The sequence below is a fragment of the Acipenser ruthenus genome, chromosome 36 (assembly GCF_902713425.1).
Source record: "Acipenser ruthenus chromosome 36, fAciRut3.2 maternal haplotype, whole genome shotgun sequence".
In the NCBI taxonomy this organism is placed as follows: Eukaryota; Metazoa; Chordata; class Actinopteri; order Acipenseriformes; family Acipenseridae; genus Acipenser; species Acipenser ruthenus.
In genome coordinates this window covers 10463851-10484243 of record NC_081224.1, presented here as the reverse complement: position 1 = coordinate 10484243, position 20393 = coordinate 10463851, and the positions used below count along the sequence as shown (strand labels likewise).

The 20393-nt window shown below is 45.3% G+C and overlaps 1 protein-coding gene across 1 annotated transcript; it reads right to left on the bottom strand.

Moving 5' to 3' along the window:
• Positions 1 to 15639: 15639 nt before the first annotated feature.
• Positions 15640 to 19106, bottom strand: LOC117409842 (Kruppel-like factor 1). The gene is made up of 3 exons (XM_059008227.1): positions 18941 to 19106; positions 16885 to 17707; positions 15640 to 16194 (listed from the first exon to the last, which is right to left on the bottom strand). The coding sequence occupies exons 1-3, from the start codon at positions 19004 to 19006 to the stop codon at positions 16019 to 16021; spliced, it is 1065 nt and encodes a 354-aa protein (XP_058864210.1). The 5' UTR covers positions 19007 to 19106; the 3' UTR covers positions 15640 to 16018.
• Between the last annotated feature and the right edge of the window lie 1287 nt (positions 19107 to 20393).

The following is a 20393-nucleotide window of genomic DNA, read 5'->3' as shown; positions in this document are numbered from 1 at the left end:
CACAACAACAAGAAGGGAGAAGATAAAGGCGTCAGCGCTCCTGTGAAGGCTGTAAATGCCACGGGTGGGTGTGGAAACAGACTTCGGGTTGAATTAAGTCCGCCAAGCCCAGGGTTTAGTAAGGACACAGTTCACTGGCCCCTGGGAATGTGCAAATAGTATTGCAAGCATTCGTTCTAAAGGTCAGTTCAGGTATGCGCCAGGGAAAGCGCAGCGAGCCTGATTCAAATACAGTTGGCTAACAATGTGTTTTGCAGTAGAATATTGTAGATTCAAGTCACCCTGTGAGTGTTATCCCCACATTGAACTGTCCCGGCCAGATCATAATGAGAGTCAATGGGAGTACGCACTCATCATATCACTGTGGTTATAATCACAGTCCGGTTGAGATTAATCTCGTTTGTTACTTGTAAAGCTTTTTTTTTAACTACTTTTTTTTTACTACTCAAACCCACTGCCTTCCACACTGCAGCCCAGCACTCTAACCACTGAGCTCCTCAAACCCACTGCCTTCCACACTGCAGCCCAGCACTCTAACCACTGAGCTCCTCAAACCCACTGCCTTCCACACTGCAGCCCAGCACTTCCTTTATCTAACCACTGAGCTCCTCAAACCCACTGCCTTCCACACTGCAGCCCAGCGCTTTCTTTATCTAACCACTGAGCTCCTCAAACCCACTGCCTTCCACACTGCAGCCCAGCGCTTTCTTTATCTAACCACTGAACTCCTCAAACCCACTGCCTTCCACACTGCAGCCCGGCACTTTCTTTATCTAACCACTGAACTCCTCAAACCCACTGCCTTCCACACTGCAGCCCGGCACTTTCTTTATCTAACCACTGAACTCCTCAAACCCACTGCCTTCCACACTGCAGCCCGGCACTTTCTTTATCTAACCACTGAGCTCCTCAAACCCACTGCCTTCCACGCTGCAGCCCAGAGCTTTCTTTATCTAACCACTGAGCTCCTCAAACCCACTGCCTTCCACACTGCAGCCCAGCGCTTTCTTTATCTAACCACTGAGCTCCTCAGGGAGTAATTGAGGAGAAGCTCCTCGTCAGGACAGGACTGCTAATTCAATGACATTTCGCTCCACATTCATTTTACTACGTGGCATGAAGTTATGCAGTAATTTCCCCAAGCTCTGTTTGAGCAGCACATGTGGCCAAATGCCTCTGTTTGCTTTGTGTAACACTGGCCTTTACTCAGGGAGAGGGCTGCCAAACAAAACACAAGTATAACCTTTGACAAGAGAGGTCTTGACGTAATTGTACAGTGAGCTGCATGCTGGGCTGCAGTGTGGAAGGCAGTGGGATTTGAGGAGCTCAGTGGTTAGATAAAGAAAGCGCTGGGCTGCAGTGTGGAAGGCAGTGGGGTTTGAGGAGCTCAGTGGTTAGATAAAGAAAGCGCTGGGCTGCAGTGTGGAAGGCAGTGGGGTTTGAGGAGCTCAGTGGTTAGATAAAGAAAGCGCTGGGCTGCAGTGTGGAAGGCAGTGGGTTTGAGTAGCTCAGTGGTTAGATAAAGAATGTGCTGGGCTGCAGTGTGGAAGGCAGTGGGTTTGAGGAGCTCAGTGGTTAGAGAAAGCTCTGGGCTGCAGCGTGGGAGGCAGTGGGTTTGAGGAGCTCAGTGGTTAGAGAAAGCTCTGGGCTGCAGTGTGGGAGGCAGTGGGTTTGAGTACCCATTCTAGCATGGTGGATGGGTGCATGATTGTGTTGAAAGTAGCCCTCACCCTCAGGGTACAGCATAGTTAAGTGGACTGGATCTGCAACTATGATTGATACCAAACCCAATCGCATCGAGAGATAGACAAGCCAAGCAGCGTGTGTGTCTCTATATAAATACATTTCAAAAGCACGATCCAAAGCACACAAGGCTTACGCAATTAGACAGAATTATGCAACAATTCCCTAACTTCACAAATACATTTACAATCCACCGTGTCTTCAGTTTACCCCGGCTGTATGGGTGTTCTAGAACTATGGTGCAACACAATGCGACACGCATGCAAAACACACACACCACTGCAAACCTGTCCCTGAGGTTTCAGCTGGACTCCCTGACCCTCGGTGTCTTCAGGCACGCTCTGTGAGCTCCACCTGGCTTTTATGGTTTATATATAGAATACAGAATGTCATTTCGCAAGCAAGTATGTATATGGTTGGACAAAAAAAAAAAATGGAAACAACACTATGTAGCACATACTTTTGCACAGAGGTTCATTTGCAAACAAAAAGGTATAGGGATGACATTGTTGTTTCTAGACCTGACAGACTGAGCTTGATTTACAATAGCTTTCACATATGCTTCAAGCTCCCCTCTGCTTGTTGGTTTCCTGTCTTGTTGATGGGGTCGGAGCTGAATGCTGACCTTCGCCTCGTCGTGTTTGATCATAATCTTCAGGTTTCAACAATACCAGCGACGGAGCGACTCATCCGATGAACAGGAGCCACCACGCTGTTGTTGTTAAGAGGGCTCGTTTCTTGGCGTTTCGCCATTTGGGTTGTAAAAAAACGAGTAGTTTTCTGACCATACAGCTCTGGCCAAAAGTTTTCCATCACCCTATAGAATGAACACATTGTGCGTCATAAAGTCGAATGAAACCTGCTGAACAATGTTACCTTATCATATTGAATTACACACCGCTTTGTAGTTTTTGCTTTTTAGTATCTAAATTATATATACAGCTCTGGAAAAAATTAAGAGACCACTGCAAAATTATCAGTTTCTCTGGTTTTACTATTTATAGGTATGTGTTTGGGTAAAATGAACATTTTTGTTTTATTCTATAAACCACTGACAACATTTCTCCCAAATTCCAAATAAAAATATTGTCATTTAGAGCATTTAGTTGCAGAAAATGACAACTGGTCAAAATAACAAAAAAGATGCAGTGCTGTCAGACCTCGAATAATGCAAAGAAAATATGTTCATATTTATTTTTAAACAACACAATACTAATGTTTTAACTTAGGAAGAGTTCAGAAATCAATATTTGGTGGAATAACCCTGATTTTCAAGCACAGCTTTCATGCGTCTTGGCATGCTCTCCACCAGTCTTTCACATTGATGTTGGGTGACTTTATGCCACTCCTGGCGCAAAAATTCAAGCAGCTCGGCTTTGTTTGATGGCTTGTGACCATCCATCTTCCTCTTGATCACATTCCAGAGGTTTTCAATGGGGTTCAGGTCTGGAGATTGGGCTGGCCATGACAGGGTCTTGATCTGGTGGTCCTCCATCCACACCTTGATTGACCTGGCTGTGTGGCATGGAGCATTGTCCTGCTGGAAAAACCAATCCTCAGAGTTGGGGAACATTGTCAGAGCAGAAGGAAGCAAGTTTTCTTCCAGGACAACCTTGTACTTGGGGCTTGAAAGCCTCACCTTGTACAGTGAGGCTTTCAAACTTGTCTTGGGTCGTGCTTTTATTTATCGAAGCTTGACCAGTGGACAGGTTTGAATAGAAATCAGACAGCTTGTGATAGAAACTCTGGCCGGGTTACAGCATGCAAATGGATCTGCAAACCATGGGCGAAAGCGTTGCATCCCCTTATAGAATTAACACACATTGCTTCATAAAGTCCAACGAAACCTGCTGAATAATGTGTAATATATTGAATTGCACACCGCTTTCTATAGCTTTTTATACACTGCGTCATTTTGTAGTTGCATGACGTTAATAAAAGTTCTAAATAACGTTCCTAGAGTGATTATTTTTTTGTTTTTATTATGTCTCATAATAACAAGCCGTTTGAGAAGACAGAGAAGACTTACATCAGCCCCTTATAGAAAACTGAAATGCCATCAGCTATGCTGTTCAATGCAATCCCAGTGTATTGATTTGAAGGAATACTGGCATTCATATACAAATTGATTATCAGAAATAACTACACACTGGTTTTAGAATGTATATCATACAATAATAATAATAATAATAATAATAATAATAATAATAATAATAATACAACTATGGCCAAACGTTTAGCGTCACCTAGTATTTTAGGGTTGTAATCAAAGAAACAAAATGATATCGCAAAAGTCTACCGGAAGCCATAATAGCAGTAGAGTCGTATTTCATGTTAGATTTCGAAATGTCACATTCTTCAATTTTCTGTCATAGTTAATTATATGGATAACTAAAAAAACACACAAAAAAAACAGCCTTGCTATATTCCAGTTAAACAAGTCGACCGCTTCATTATGAACGCTCAGGGCGACAGTAACCTTTCACCTCGTGATATTTTAAGAGTCAAAAAGCTCCCGTCTGTAAAATCTCATCACCGCCTCAGCCGGTCCTGCAGTTCAGCGACGCCTGCGCCCGTGGCTGTAATTCAAAATCATTCTCAATGTTCATTACGCTTAGGTCAGTGTTTCTAAATGTAGCGTCGTTGTGAACGTGTTGATATTTCTGTTTGAATTTAATAAGACGGTCCTTATTAAACGCACACTATTAAAAACACAAACTAAACAGGTATTGGCCATGTGAACATTCAGATTGTAATATGATACAGCCGCGCAACCTAATCAACATCGTTATTTAGTATGTTGAAATACAAGACAACCTACAAAAAAATGCATACCGCGCTACTGTGTGGGAAGCAGAAATGTCATTTGAGAAAACTTCCTAAATGCTGAACATGTACAAATGTTTTAAGAACATTTGTAATTTAAATAAAGTTCTCTATTTTTCATCCTAGTGTATTTTGTTCTTTAAAATGTTTTACAAAGTGATGTTTTTTTAGCTTGACCCCAGGGGCATCTTCCCCGAGGACGGGGCAAAACTGTATTTTCTTTGAACATTTTTCATGGTGTTTGTACGTTGATTTATGACTTTTATATACACACAGGGCGAGGCAATCCACATACAGGTGAAGGGCGGGCGCGAACCCGGGTCCTCTCGCACTAAAGCATAGCGCCGATACCGCTGTACAAAACAGCCTTTGCAAGGGGCGCATATCGGGCTTCGTGTGTGATTACGTCACCTACCAGCCCTGCTGTGTACTACTCCCGTGCACGCTACAATCATTTTATTTTCACAACTTGTAGTCTGTCATCTTGAGACACATTATGATTTTAACTGGCTCTAAGCAAATTCTTCATCGAACTCTCCCTACTTCAGAATTTGGTACAGTAACAGGCTGTGCCAGTAGGTTCTCTACTGATTCAAGACACTTATTAAAACGCCATCATTCTAATGGTTTTAAAAACGAAAAGCTGTATTTACTATCTGTGACACAGCAGAGCCAGGTTACATAAACCACGCTGAGAGAGAGAGAGGGAGAGAGAGAGAGAGAGAGAGAGAGAGAGAGAGAGAGAGAGAGAGAGAGAGAGAGAGAGAGAGAGAGAGAGAGAGAGAGAGAGAGAGAGAGAGAGAGAGAGAGAGAGAGAGGGAGAGAGAGAGGCAGAAAGACAGAGAGGGAGGGAGGGGGAAAGAGAGGGAGAGAGAGGGAGGGAGAGAGAGAAACAGAGAGAGAGAGAGAGAGGAGAGGAGAAAGAGAAAGACAGAGAGGGAGAGAGAGCCAGAGTCAGAGAGAGAGCGAGAGAGAGGGAGAGAGAGAGGCAGAAAGACAGAGAGGGAGGGAGGGAGGGAGAGAGAGAGCGAGGGAGGGACGGAGGGAGGGGGAGAGAGAGGGAGAAGGAGAGAGAGAAACAGAGAGAGAGAGAGAGAGGAGAGGAGAAAGAGAAAGACAGAGAGGGAGAGAGAGCCAGAGTCAGAGAGAGACCGAGAGGCAGAGAGAGAGAGAGGGAGAGAGAGAGAGGGAGAGAGAGAGGCAGAAAGACACAGAGGGAGGGAGGGTTGAAAGAGAGGGAGAGAGAGAGCGAGGGAGGGAGAGAGGGAGAAGGAGAGAGAGAGAAACAGAGAGAGAGAGAGAGAGGAGAGGAGAAAGAGAAAGACAGAGAGGGAGAGAGAGCCAGAGTCAGAGAGAGAGCGAGAGAGAGGGAGAGAGAGAGGCAGAAAGACAGAGAGGGAGGGAGGGAGGGAGGGAGAGAGAGAGCGAGGGAGGGACGGAGGGAGGGGGAGAGAGAGGGAGAAGGAGAGAGAGAAACAGAGAGAGAGAGAGAGAGGAGAGGAGAAAGAGAAAGACAGAGAGGGAGAGAGAGCCAGAGTCAGAGAGAGACCGAGAGGCAGAGAGAGAGAGAGGGAGAGAGAGAGAGGGAGAGAGAGAGGCAGAAAGACACAGAGGGAGGGAGGGTTGAAAGAGAGGGAGAGAGAGAGCGAGGGAGGGAGAGAGGGAGAAGGAGAGAGAGAGAAACAGAGAGAGAGGCAGAGAGAGAGAGAGAGAGAGATGTGTATGTGCCAGGGTTGTGTAACCCGACCTGTCGGTTTACATAATCATTTTATTGCTGCCCTAGAAAAGTGAAGTGGGTCGACTCTTCACAAAGCCTTGGAGCACAGCGAAGGCACATGCTCGGAATATAAACAGCACAAGAGCTTCCAAATAGGCCACAGAGTCGAGAGAACAATGAATGCTTAACTACAAAACAAAAGCCAGATTCAATGCAGTGGTATGACATGCAAAGTACTCCATACTGGGCATGGCAATGCAAGTTACTAGTACAAGATGAATGGGATGGAAAGAGAGAGCTTGGGGTTACAGAGCACTTTGAAAGTATCTCGCCAGTGTGGGATTAAAAAAGCAAAGTGTGGTGATACAAGTGTAGGGAGTTCATGCAAGCTTTGATGTTCTGAAGATGTTGTGGAGACACCTGATTTGAACCATGAAACAGCACGCATCTCTTTGGCTGTGGATGAGTGGTGCTGCTTGACACACTGCTGTTACAGATTCAGACCCTGTCAGTGAGATGAGAGGAGTGAAGGCGCTCGCCTGAGACACTCTGCCCCTAGTGGATGGAAATATAACGTCACTCTGTTCTCATAGAACACGTTTCACTCTTCTTAAATCAACCGGGGCAGAGTGTTGCAGGGGGGAACAAATTAACGGTTACACTCTGGTGTGCCCGCTGAACTCAGAGAGAAGATGTGCTTTAGAGCCTATTTCAGGGTGCTTTAAGAAAGTCAGTGGCTTCACAGTGCAGGGGGAAATGTAGTGCTAAAGACCTGAGTCTGAAACCATCAGGAGAATCAAACAAGATGCATTTTAAAAACTCGAGCAGCAAAGAATCACTCAGAAGCATCTGAAGATACTCACCTATCATCCCTCCGGATGTGTCTACACATTTTTAGACGTTGATTTTCAAAGACTTTTTGTTACGAGATGGATTGTATACATTTCTTTAGGAGCTTTCTCTATATTACCAGACCCATATGGATGGATGTACTGTACATGTCTATAGATTACATTTAAAGTTTAATTTTTTTTTTAACCAGCTCGTGTTTTTGTTCTTTGACATCACTTCCACCATTTATATTTTCAACCTTCCTACATGCCTGGAATAAAGTCCACAAAATCCACTTCAAATTGCATTACCAAGTATTATACATCTTAAAACCACTCACTGAAAACCAACCCAAAAAAAAAAAAAATAAAACATGAAAGAAAATGTTTTCCCTTTGGTCAGGAAAGCATTTCCATGACCTCCTCTCCCTCCTCTCTGCTCTCTCATCAAGGCAAACTAGGTCAGTCAGTTTCGTAAACATACCAAGACCCTTGTGGTTCGTTGCCTAGCAACCCGGGCCTCTCTCTGGCTCGCAGCCTGCCGTTTTAAGTTTGAAAAGCCGTCTCAAAGACCAGGCCTTCTGTAATTGATAAAGGTGGTACATTTCCATGACTTGGAGCTGGGTGACGAGAATACTTCAGGCAGGAATGTTTACAGCTCAGGGCTTATTATAGCTTGCAAAGGCAGAAAGGCCAACAACTTCAGAAAAAGTCCGAAGTATTTCGAGGACTGTGGCTCTAGTGGTTAGAGCTGAGGAGGGACTGGGAGGGAGGGAGGCAGTGTGGCTCTAGTGGAGCTGAGGAGGGACTGGGAGGGAAGCAGTGTGGCTCTAGTGGTTAGAGCTGAGGAGGGACTGGGAGGGAAGCAGTGTGGCTCTAGTGGTTAGAGCTGAGGAGGGACTGGGAGGGAAGCAGTGTGGCTCTAGTGGAGTTGAGGAGGGACTGGGAGGGAAGCAGTGTGGCTCTAGTGGAGCTGAGGAGGGACTGGGAGGGAGGGAAGCAGTGTGGCTCTAGTGGAGCTGAGGAGGGACTGGGAGGGAGGCAGGCAGTGTGGCTCTAGTGGAGCTGAGGAGGGACTGGGAGGGAGGGAAGCAGTGTGGCTCTAGTGGAGCTGAGGAGGGACTGGGAGGGAGGGAAGCAGTGTGGCTCTAGTGGAGCTGAGGAGGGACTGGGAGGGAGGGAAGCAGTGTGGCACTAGTGGAGCTGAGGAGGGACTGGGAGGGAGGGAAGCAGTGTGGCTCTAGTGGAGCTGAGGAGGGACTGGGAGGGAGGGAAGCAGTGTGGCTCTAGTTGAGCTGAGGAGGGACTGGGAGGGAGGCAGTGTGGCTCTAGTGGAGCTGAGGAGGGACTGGGAAGGAGGGAAGCAGTGTGGCTCTAGTGGAGCTGAGGAGGGACTGGGAGGGAGTGAAGCAGTGTGGCTCTAGTGGAGCTGAGGAGGGACTGGGAAGGAGGGAAGCAGTGTGGCTCTAGTGGTTAGAGCTGAGGAGGGACTGGGAGGGAGGGAGGCAGTGTGGCTCTAGTGGAGCTGAGGAGGGACTGGGAAGGAGGGAAGCAGTGTGCCCAGCACAGTGATCCCCACAGCACACTGCCTGCCTGCCTGCCTGGTACTGACCACAGCACTGCAGCGGATCACCAGCAGGGTGGACTGTGTGTGCGTGCCACTGGGATTTCAGAATGGGATAGTTTTTACACGAGGGGTAGAAGAGGAGCTCAGTTTACACTGAGCTCCTCAAACCCACTGCCTTCCACACTGCAGCCCAGCGCTTTCTTTATCTAACCACTGAGCTCCTCAAACCCACTGCCTTCCACACTGCAGCCCAGCGCTTTCTTTATCTAACCACTGAGCTCCTCGAACCCACTGCCTTCCACACTGCAGCCCAGCGCTTTCTTTATCTAACCACTGAGCTCCTCAAACCCACTGCCTTCCACACTGCAGCCCAGCGCTTTCTTTATCTAACCACTGAGCTCCTCGAACCCACTGCCTTCCACACTGCAGCCCAGCGCTTTCTTTATCTAACCACTGAGCTCCTCAAACCCCACTGCCTTCCACACTGCAGCCCAGCGCTTTCTTTATCTAACCACTGAGCTCCTCGAACCCACTGCCTTCCACACTGCAGCCCAGCGCTTTCTTTATCTAACCACTGAGCTCCTCAAACCCACTGCCTCCCACACTGCAGCCCAGCGCTTTCTTTATCTAACCACTGAGCTTCTCGAACCCACTGCCTTCCACACTGCAGCCCAGCGCTTTCTTTATCTAACCACTGAGCTTCTCGAACCCACTGCCTTCCACACTGCAGCCCAGCGCTTTCTTTATCTAACCACTGAGCTCCTCAAACCCACTGCCTTCCACACTGCAGCCCAGCGCTTTCTTTATCTAACCACTGAGCTCCTCAAACCCACTGCCTCCCACACTGCAGCCCAGCGCTTTCTTTATCTAACCACTGAGCTTCTCGAACCCACTGCCTTCCACACTGCAGCCCAGCGCTTTCTTTCTCTAACCACTGAGCTACTCAAACCCACTGCCTTCCACACTGCAGCCCAGCGCTTTCTTTATCTAACCACTGAGCTCCTCAAACCCCACTGCTTTCCACACTGCAGTCCAGCGCTTTCTTTATCTAACCACTGAGCTCCTCAAACCCACTGCCTTCCACACTGCAGTGATATCAAAGGCACCTCTCTGTGATTTAATCTGATATGACGCTCTCCCCGCGGCTGAATGTATAAAAAGACACAAGTCTGAACGTCACTGTGGAAAGGCAGAAGCCGGGCCTTGTAAACATGAAGTGATCCGAGGCCAGGGGCTGTCCTGAAACGCTCCTCTGACTACAGGGGGAGTGAAGTGAGGCACTGTCCCCACAAGGGCGAGCAGAACACCCCTAAATGTCTTTCAGCAGATACTGTAAAAAAAACAGAGGAAAAGGATTGGTGATTTTGTTAATTAATTATCTCGAGGCAGCATTTATATTTTAAAGTTTATTTATAGTTTCTAATAGTATAATAATAATAATAATAATAATAATAATAATAATAATAATATCGCCTTCTCCTGCTCGGATCATTAATACTATTCGGACACCAGACAGCGTGAACATCTGATCAGTGTTATTATTTAATTGGGAAAGTCCGTGTAAATTAGGGTTATAAATTACTAATTAACAGGATCTAATTAGCAACTGAAATATATTGAGAACTGAAATACCAATTTTACAAAATAAAAAAATATATATATCTTGAATAAACCTACACACGTTTATTGAAGATATATATATATATATATATATATTATTATTATTATTTTGTAAGATTTGTGTTATCACAATGATTCGGATAATTAAGAACCAGTATAAATTAAGCAAGTGTTTAGCGCTGAATTCACGTGTTTATTGCTTTCAGTTTAAGGGTCACTTAAAAACCCCGACCCGTCCCAAAGTGTCCTGAAATTATGGGGTCAGGTGGCGACTCTAATCACAATCCTCTGCCTGCCTCTCTGCGCTGATTGGGTGAAAACATTAATGACTGACTGGATCCCTCGGGACACCTTCCAGCACCTTGTGGAGTCTGTGGTCCTAATAAACTGAAGACACCAACCAACAGCAAACAAGGTGCTTCTGAAAAGACTCCTCCGGGCTGATTAGGGGGGGAGGGGGAGCATATTAAGGGGAGCAGTGTGGAGCAGTGAGGGTCGTGGGTTCAATCCCAGGTGGGGGGACACTGCTGCTGTACCCATGAGCAAGGTACTTTACCTAGATTGCTCCAGTAAAAACCCAACTGTATAAGGGTAATTGTATGTAAAAATAATGTGATATCTTGTAACAATTGTAAGTCGCCCTGGATAAGTTTGTTAAGAAATTAATTGCACAGCGTCGAGCACTGAAACCCGCGCAGCCCTAATATCATCCCCTAACTTCATAAGTGACAGTGTTCTACTCCCCCTAGTGGGGAGAATGGTCCACTTCACTCCCCCTGTAGTCAGAGGAGCGTTTCAGGACAGCCCCTGGCCTCGGATCACTTCATGTTTACAAGGCCGGCTTCTGCCTTTCCACAGTGAGGTTCAGAGACGTGTCTTTTTATACATTCAGCCGCGGGCAGAGCGTCATATCAGATTAAATCACAGAGAGGACCGTTTGTTTTTTCTTTTCTTTTATCTAGCTATTTCTGGATCACATTATTTGTGAAAGTGTGGTTTTGACCACTCTAATGTTACCCTTGGTAAAGTTTCAGTAAGTCAGTGTAAGAGCTAAACACCCTCCCTCTGCTCTGTGCTGGTGGAGCAGAGAAAGAGAAAGGGAGGCTCTTATACTCTCTGAACAGCCTCCCTCTGTGCTGGTGGAGCAGAGAAAGAGAAAGGGAGGCTCTTATACTCTCTGAACAGCCTCCCTCTGCTCTGTGCTGGTGGAGCAGAGACAGAGAAAGGGAGGCTCTTATACTCTCTGAACAGCCTCCCTCTGTGCTGGAGGAGCAGAGAAAGAGAAAGGGAGAGGCTCTTATACTCTCTGAACAGCCTCCCTCTGTGCTGGTGGAGCAGAGAAAGAGAAAGGGAGGCTCTTATACTCTCTGAACAGCCTCCCTCTGCTCAGTGCTGCTGGAGCAGAGAAAGAGAAAGGGAGGCTCTTATACTCTCTGAACAGCCTCCCTCTGCTGTGTGCTGGAGAAGCAGAGAAAGAGAAAGGGAGGCTCTTATACTCTCTGAACAGCCTCCCTCTGTGCTGAAGGAGCAGAGAAAGAGAAAGGGAGGCTATTATACTCTCTGAACAGCCTCCCTCTGCTCTGTTCTGTAGAAGAGAAAGGGAGGCTCTTATACTCTCTGAACAGCCTCCCTCTGCTCAGTGCTGCTGGAGCAGAGAAAGAGAAAGGGAGGCTCTTATACTCTCTGAACAGCCTCCCTCTGCTCTGTGCTGGCGGAGCAGAGACAGAGAAAGGGAGGCCCTTATACTCTCTGAACAGCCTCCCTCTGTGCTGGAGGAGCAGAGAAAGAGAAAGGGAGGCTATTATACTCTCTGAACAGCCTCCCTCTGCTCTGTGCTGGCGAAGCAGAGAAAGAGAAAGGGAGGCTCTTATACTCTCTGTACAGCCTCCCTCTGTGCTGGTGGAGCAGAGAAAGAGAAAGGGAGGCTCTTATACTCTCTGAACAGCCTCCCTCTGCTCTGTGCTGGCGAAGCAGAGAAAGAGAAAGGGAGGCTCTTATACTCTCTGTACAGCCTCCCTCTGTGCTGGTGGAGCAGAGAAAGAGAAAAGGAGGCTCTTATACTCTCTGAACAGCCTCCCTCTGCTCTGTCCTGGTGGAGCAGAGACAGAGAAAGAGAGGCTCTTACAGTCTCATAGCTACTTGTTCTGTGTTAGGAAATCCATCCCGTGTTGAGTTACAGTGTTACTCACTTTTGCTTCCTGCAATGCAATAGCTGGCCTCTGTTATGCAATGTTATCTTTTCTTTCTTGTTAGTGTACGGTTCTGACGCACGTAAGGCACGGATTTCAGTAACCCTGTATCCGTCCTCGGCGTGCCAACAGCAACAATAACATTGCTATCAATTTCTCCAACAGTGTATTATTATTATTGTACCGGGAAACGAACCGTGTTAAAGAACACCGTCTTTTTAAGCGTGCACAAACCCAGCCTCAGAAAACCAAACTGAAGAGCGCGTCTCTTATCTGTTCTACGTGTTTGAAGCTCTAATTTAACACGAGGTACTGGGAAACGTAACAAAAGTTTAAAGTCTTGGTACATTTATATATATATATATATATATATAGAGAGAGAGAGAGAGAGAGAGAGAGAGAGAGAGAGAGAGAGAGAGAGAGAGAGAGAGAGAGAGAGAGAGAGAGAGAGAGAGAAATAATAATAATAATAATAATAATTATTATTATTATTATTTATTTCTTAGCAGACGCCCTTATCCAGGGCGACTTACAATCGTAAGCAAATACATTTCAAGTGTTACAATAGAAGTAATACAATAAGAGCAAGAAATACAATAACTTTTGTTCAAGCAAAGTACAAGTGTTACAAAATACAATTCAATAATATCATTATTATAGCAATATTGGCAATGTGTTGTTGTTGTTGTCGTTGTTGTTCTTCATATATAAAAGTTTGTCTGTCTGTCTGTTTCTTTCTGCATTCGGACCCGCAGGAGCCAGCGCAACCAAACTCTGCATGATCTCCTCTTTCATCCAGGGGAAGGTCGAGGGCTGTGCTTGGATCCAAAATTTCATGCGGTGTTTTAATTTCCTTCTTTATAACTGTAGTAAGGCATTTGTCTTTACTGAGAACCTAGTTGTTTTGTGGACTCGCACAATTGTGTAAAACTCTTAACTCAATTTAAAGCAGAACCTTTATCATTTAAAATAAATAAATAAATAAATAATCTTTGAAGCAGCTTTACAGCAGCAGGAGGTTATCATCAGTATCTAAAGGGGGGGAGTTAGCGAGTGGAATACAACGAGTTCCCGAAAGCCTGACTGAACTGCACAGCGCCTCCGTAACGTTACAATCACAGCTTTGCTGCCCCCGTGTGGTGTAACATGCTATGACAAATATTGAGGGTTTATTTTCAGTGACACACAGACGGTAATGCGTTACTGTAACGAGTTACACTTGTGTGCAAGTAACTTGTAACTGTAACATTACTTTATCAACTCCGATAGTGACGTCAAAGATAATACGATTGTAAATTATAGTTTACCATGTATAATGTTATTATTATTTATTAGCAGACACCCTTATCCAGGCGACTTACAATTGTTACAAGATATCACATTATACACTATTTCACATTATTTTTACATACAATTACCCATTTATACAGTTGGGTTTTTACTGGAGCAATCTAGGTAAAGTACCTTGCTCAAGGGTACAGCAGCAGTGTCCCCCACCTGGGATTGAACCAACGACCCTCCGGTCAAGAGTCCAGAGCCCTAACCACTACTCCACACTGCTCCAAACTTTATTAACATTCAAATACAAATAAAAGAGAAAGGCACAATATTCAGCATTTGAGCAGGCGGTCCATTTACAAAGCTGCAGCGTCACAGCGTTGCGCACGGATCCACACGGCTGCAATCACAGCCCCCTGGCATCGCAGCATCACAGCGTTAGAACTACAGGGCAGTGCTCAGCCCGTGCATGTTGAAAACTGCAGTTCAGCAGTGACTGGAGCTAATTCCACACATTCCATGCCTTTCCCCTGGCCATGAACCGGCATTCACTTTATAAGTCTAGAAATGTGCAGTTTTGAAAGAAACACGTGTTTCTGGTGCTACAGTGCACTCGGTTGAAGACATCTCAGTTTGCAAGGCATGTTTTCAGATTGACCTCCTGGAGAGTGAAATTGGCTCCACCCCTTTCGTCCTTTCTAACCCAGCAGTAACCAACCAGCTCCTCCCCCTAATGACTGACGCGCTTTGCAGCCAGTAAGCTGCTGCTGAAGGCGGAGTTAGTAAACAGCGGAGAGCACTTTCACAGCGCGCTTGCCCTGACAGAATGTTTTTTGACATAATCAGGCATTAATTAATTCACAGAAATAACAGTCAGTCACTTGGATGCTTATAGATCTGCCGCTGAGAGGAGAGCGCTGTAAGCAATGTAAACAGGCAGATAGGCTCAGCGTTTATCCGGGTTTAATTCATTTAGCTTCAATACAATTGTATTTTTAAACTTGGATATTAAACTATTAAATTATTCTACAAATCTTGCAATGTCTGGTTAATTGATCTATTTAGTTGCAAAAGCAAAAATGAAAGATATACACACATATCCAGTATTCATATATAATATACATAACATATAATACAAATACTGTAATACATCATAGTGTATATATATATATATATATATATATATATATATATATATATATATATATATATACTGGACAGCATTCTTAATAAAAGCTTCACTCGTTGTCAAATATCCGCGATTTCATTTAGAAACTGATACGGATTAACAATGTTTAATCCTGTCTCGAAATGTCCGGTTTAATTACATACAGTTCATGTAAATGTATACAAACGTATTATTCCAGTAAGCATTCATTTCTGTTGTCTATGGTTTAGAAATGTGCAGCAAAAACATGTTTTTATAAAGAAAAGGAGATTTATTACAGCTCTGAAGGACACTGTCTGTAGAGAGAAACACAAAGACATCGAAGAGGAAGTAAACAACCTTAGATACATATATTATGATGTGTTTATTTCTCAGACGCCTTTATCCAAGGCGACTTACAGAGACTCGGGTGTGTGAACTATGCATCAGCTGCAGAGTCACTTACAACTACGTCTCACCCGAAAGACGGAGCACAAGGAGGTGAAGTGACTTGCTCAGGATCACACAATGAGTCAGTGGCTGAGGTGGGATTTGAACCGGGGACCTCCTGGTTACAAGCCCTTTTCTTTAACCACTGGACCACACAGCCTCCTACATAGCCTTGTAGGCTATGTGTGTGTATCTTGATTTTTGATTTTGCAACTAAAATCAATTAATCAGACATTGCAAGATTTGTAGAATAATTTAATAGTTTAAAAATATACTTGTATTGAAGCTAAATGAATTAAACTCGGATAAACGCTGAGCCTATCTGCCTGTTTACATTGCTTACAGCTCTCTCCTCTCAGCGGCAGATCTGTAAGCATGCATCTCACTCAAAGTCATCCGTTGGCGGGTCTAGTTCTGTATATGTTTTTAATGGTATATGGTTTAAACACCAGTCCACCGCTCACTTGTCTCTCCCGCGATGCTTCATTTACTTGTTCGTTTCTGCTTGGTTTCGATTTTCATCTCATTTACTCAAAGCATTACAGGCAACTGTGAGACGCGCTACATGGATCTGGCCACTAGAGGGGGCACTGCAGTTGGGTTTTAGCTGAATGAAGGATCCGTGCGCTGCGTGGATTGCGTGCCGCGTGTTCAGGCGTGTCGCTTCTTGTGCAGCGCCAGGTGGTCGGACCGGGAGAATGCCCGCTCGCACCGCTGGCACTGGAACGGGCGCTGGCCGGTGTGCTTGCGGTAATGTCGGGTCAGCTCATCGGAGCGGGCGAACTTCCAGCCGCAGCCCTGCCAGGTGCAGTGGTAGGGCTTCTCACCTGCAGACACAGAGCCAGAGAGATTCACTGAGCCGCCCCCTTTCAATGTGAACCCCTCCCTTGTACAGCACAACACGAGGGACGCTGTAAGCACTTTCAGATCTCTCTCTTTTTACATTTCCCTCACTGGGCTTTTACATTACAGAGTTTTCATGTGCCTTCACCTGGCTGTGAGCTTGCCTGGAGAATTTTAACTGCCGGTAGGGAACACCCCAACATCTGTTCTGTTTTATGTTCACCTTTTGAACTTTTTTTAAGAGAGCACTCCCCTGCCCGCACAAGCACTAGTTTTTTTTTTTATAGATGGTTATTTTTTTTTTCCAGTCACTTTTAAAGCAGCACAGGTTTTGTCATGTTGATTTTAATCTGTGTCTGTTTTAACCTTGTACAAAGCACGATTGTCTTGGTGTTTTTAAATGTATTTCAAATGCTTTTGAAACCAAATGTATGTCTGTATGCACGAATGTCATCTTTGAAAGAAATGTAAAATGAATGAAAAAAAGAATGGGTGTAAATGTAAAATATGTAAAATCTCAAATAAAGAGTATTTACAATGCTTTTTCAACGGCTGTGCTATGCATTTCTCACCATGGATGGCTATGGTTTTTTTGAGTGCTTTCTCTATCCACTTAGCTGTTTTTACTGTGGGAAAGGTTCGGGCACGAAGTGAGAGCCTCAGTGTTTACTCACCCGTGTGTGTGCGCCGGTGTGCTTTCAGGTGTGAGCTCTTGGTGTAGGTCTTGCTGCAGCCCGGGTGCTCGCAGCAATGCACGGCCACTCGCTTCCTGGCTGCTGTCTTGCCCCTGCGCTTCCCCTCCAGGTCACTGGAGGGCGCTAGCAGAGTCAAGCCAGCGTTGAAAAAACAAGAAGACGGAGGAGCTGGGGTGACGAACAAGCCGGTGTGCTCTGGGGGTTGAAACTGGAGGTATTGCTGGCTCTGGAACAGGTCCTGGTAGGAACCGCTGTGGGGGTAATTGTGAAGCAAGCCGAGGTGTTGCATCATGGGAGGCTGGTGATGTAACGCCCGGTCTGGGCGGAAGTGCCCTTCGATGGAAGGACCGCCGGTCACTTTGGGGTCCCAATCTCCACTCCACCCGTTCCCCAGAAAGAACCCTAAGCAGTCTCTAGAGGGATCCCCGATGCTGGGGTGCAGTTTTTGGTGCTCAGTGTAGTGAGCCTGGCTATCCACAGTGGTGTAGGTCGATGGAACCTGCTGAGACGCCAGCAGATCGGCCATCAAGCTGCTGCTAGGATCCGCTGCATTCTCCCTGAGGTGGTGCAGCCCCCCGTTCCCGCGCCTCGCGCTGGCCTGCTGGGGCGGGTGGGAGTTGCAGTCCAATGCTGAGCCCAGCTCACAGCCGGGAGTGTTGAAGCCGGACACAAAGAACTCCAGGTCCCAGCATGCACTGCTCGGGTCCCTCTGTTCTTGCTGCAGCAGGGGCTGGGGGGGAAGGTCAGGCTGGAGCTCGGAGGAGGTCGGCGCAGGAGGAGGGTGATCGTCCGACTTCCACCACTGCGACACAAAGAACATGCCAGTGAAATATCCCCAAGAGCCTTTCATACAAAACCCATATACAGAAAAAGCCCTTTAAACAAGACCAGCAGTAAAGTGGGGAGTTTATAATAAAATACGTTTACCAGTGCTGCAGAGTCATGTTTTGTATGTGAGTAACTACAGTACATGGCAATGGGGGAAGAGGTGCTTGAGATGTGAAGTGTGACCAATCAGCTCCATCAGCCTCTACCCCTGCTGGCTGTGCGGAGCAGCGTTTTACCCTGAAGATGCCCGAGCAAGCAGCCTCGGCAGCACAATGCCTTGGGAGCTGCACGGTACACAGGGCCTGATAGCACGCTGTCTGACTGGTGCTGATAGGGCTCTGCGGTGCAGCAATGGATAATGTAACATGCACAGGACAATTCCACCAATGCAGACGCATCCCTTATAAAAGATTCCCGCAGTAAATCGCCACGGCAATCCTGCTGTGTTCCCGTGCTTTTCCCTTTGTAATACTTTCCGATTTAAAATGATTATAATGTTTTTATTTTAATATGCTTTACCGTGCATCTCAGTTTTACACCCTGGCTTTGAATCCTTATTTACTGAAACACGTCCCACAAGAAGTACGAGAGGAAAGGACTCAAGAGAATTCATTGAAAAATAAAGAAATAGAATGCAGTTTATTATTATAATAATAATAATAATAATAATAATAATAATAATAATAATGTTCCTTTTGTGTAAAAATTATATATATATATATATATATATATATATATATATATATATATATATATATATATATATATATATAGATATATATAAATATATGAGTGTGTATATCCTTATCCAGGGCGACTTACAATTGTTACAAGATATCATTTACATTATATATACATTTACATTATTTATTCAACATTATTTTTTACATACAATTCCCCATTTATACAGTTGGGTTTTTACTGGAGCAATCTAGGTAAAGTACCTTGCTCAAGGGTACAGCAGCAGTGTCCCCCACCTGGGATTGAACCCACGACCCTCCGGTCAAGAGTCCAGATCCCTAACCACTACATTACTTGTTAATAATAACAATGCTAAGACTGTTACTAATATTATTAATATTAACTAGAAGACAAGGTCATGGTATGTATACACTTCCATCTGCATTGGTAGCAGCAGCCTCCAGATCCCCTATAATCATTTTTGTAATAAAAATACCAAACCCCACACACACAGCAACAGAATTACCTTGAGAGAGTCCTGAGAAGAGTAGAAACTCCTGAAGGAGGGCAGCGCAGCTTGTGTGAGTGCCATCCTCGCAGCCTCTCAGCAGTGTCACGATATTCTCTTGAGTCTGTCCTGGTATTACAGACACTTCCAATGACTTCAAGTTTCACTGCTCTAAATGCTTAGCTTCCATTCCCTCCCTCCCTCCCTGTGACACTGTTCAGAACTTTGAGACACTTCAAATTCTGCCCCGCCCATTATTGAGTGGGTGGAGGGAGCGCCCTTTCTCTTAGGGGGTGAGGGAGGGAGCAGTTCAGTCTCCATGCCTCAAGCCTTCCCTGGACTGGAGGGAGCACCCTTTCTCTTAGGGGGTGAGGGAGGAAGCAGTTCAGTCTCCGTGCCTCAAGCCTTCCCTGGACTGGAGGGAGCACCCTTTCTCTTAGGGGGTGAGGAAGGGAGCAGTTCAGTCTCCGTGCCTCAAGCTTGCCCTGGACTGGAGGGAGCACCCTTTCTCTTAGGGGGTGAGGGAGGTAGGGAGCAGTTCAGTCTCCATGCCTCAAGCCTGCCCTGGACTGGAGGGAGCACCCTTTCTCCTTGCATCACAAACCAGAGCTGTATTGTCCTTATATTTGAAACAGGGTTATACATGAGTCACCAAATTACGAATGCAATACAGTAGCTATAACTCATAAAGCACAGGAGACACCCAACGAAAGCCTTCTGCAGATCTACACTCTCCAGAATAGAGCCTTCTGTGTCAAAATATGAACCCCTCGTAGCTACCCTGGGCTCTGCTGTTTTTGCATGCACGTTCTGAGCTTGCTGCTGTTTTTTTTTTTTGTAATGAAAAGTGTTTTCTAGGAAGGAGTGTGTGAAATGGGAGATTAAGAGCAGTGTCGTTTACTATCTCTCTGACCCCTATGGCAACTAGAGTGTCCTGCAGAAGATAGGCAGGGCTCATCCCATACCTTCACCAGGCTGGGACAGATAAGGGGAGCTTGTCTGTCTTCAGTAAAGACAGGCACACTTTCTCTATCTCTTGTTTATTCAAATTTTTTTTTTCATTTTGTTAACAAAAGTCTACAGCTCTGGCCCAAAGTTTTGCATCACCTAGAATTTTAGGATTGCGACATAATTAAAAAACTATATGAATATAATTTAGATCTTTGATTTAACATCAAATAAATTACAAAATGATATTGCGAAAGTCTACCGGAAGGAAGCCATCATAGTAGTACAGTATTTCATGTTCGATTTTGAAATGTCACATTTTAGTCCGTTTTTGTGTTAAGTGCTATATTTAGATATGTTAAGGTAACATTATTCAGCAGGTTTCACTCGACTTTACGAAGCACAATTGGTTAATTCTATAGGGTGACGCAAAACCTTTGGCCAGGGTGTATGAGATGGATTTTCTCTTGAACACATTTTTCCTATATTTTTCCTCTCATTAAATGACTGTTTGATCTTTGTG

Coding starts and splice junctions, on each gene's coding strand:
- LOC117409842 (XM_059008227.1), bottom strand. CDS start 19,006: ATGGCACTCACACAAGCTGCGCTGCCCTCCTTCAGGAGTTTCTACTCT. Junction 17,708..18,940: donor CTTCTCAGGACTCTCTCAAG/GTAATTCTGTTG, acceptor TTTGTGTCGCAG/TGGTGGAAGTCGGACGATCA. Junction 16,195..16,884: donor ACACCGGCGCACACACACGG/GTGAGTAAACAC, acceptor CTGTGTCTGCAG/GTGAGAAGCCCTACCACTGC.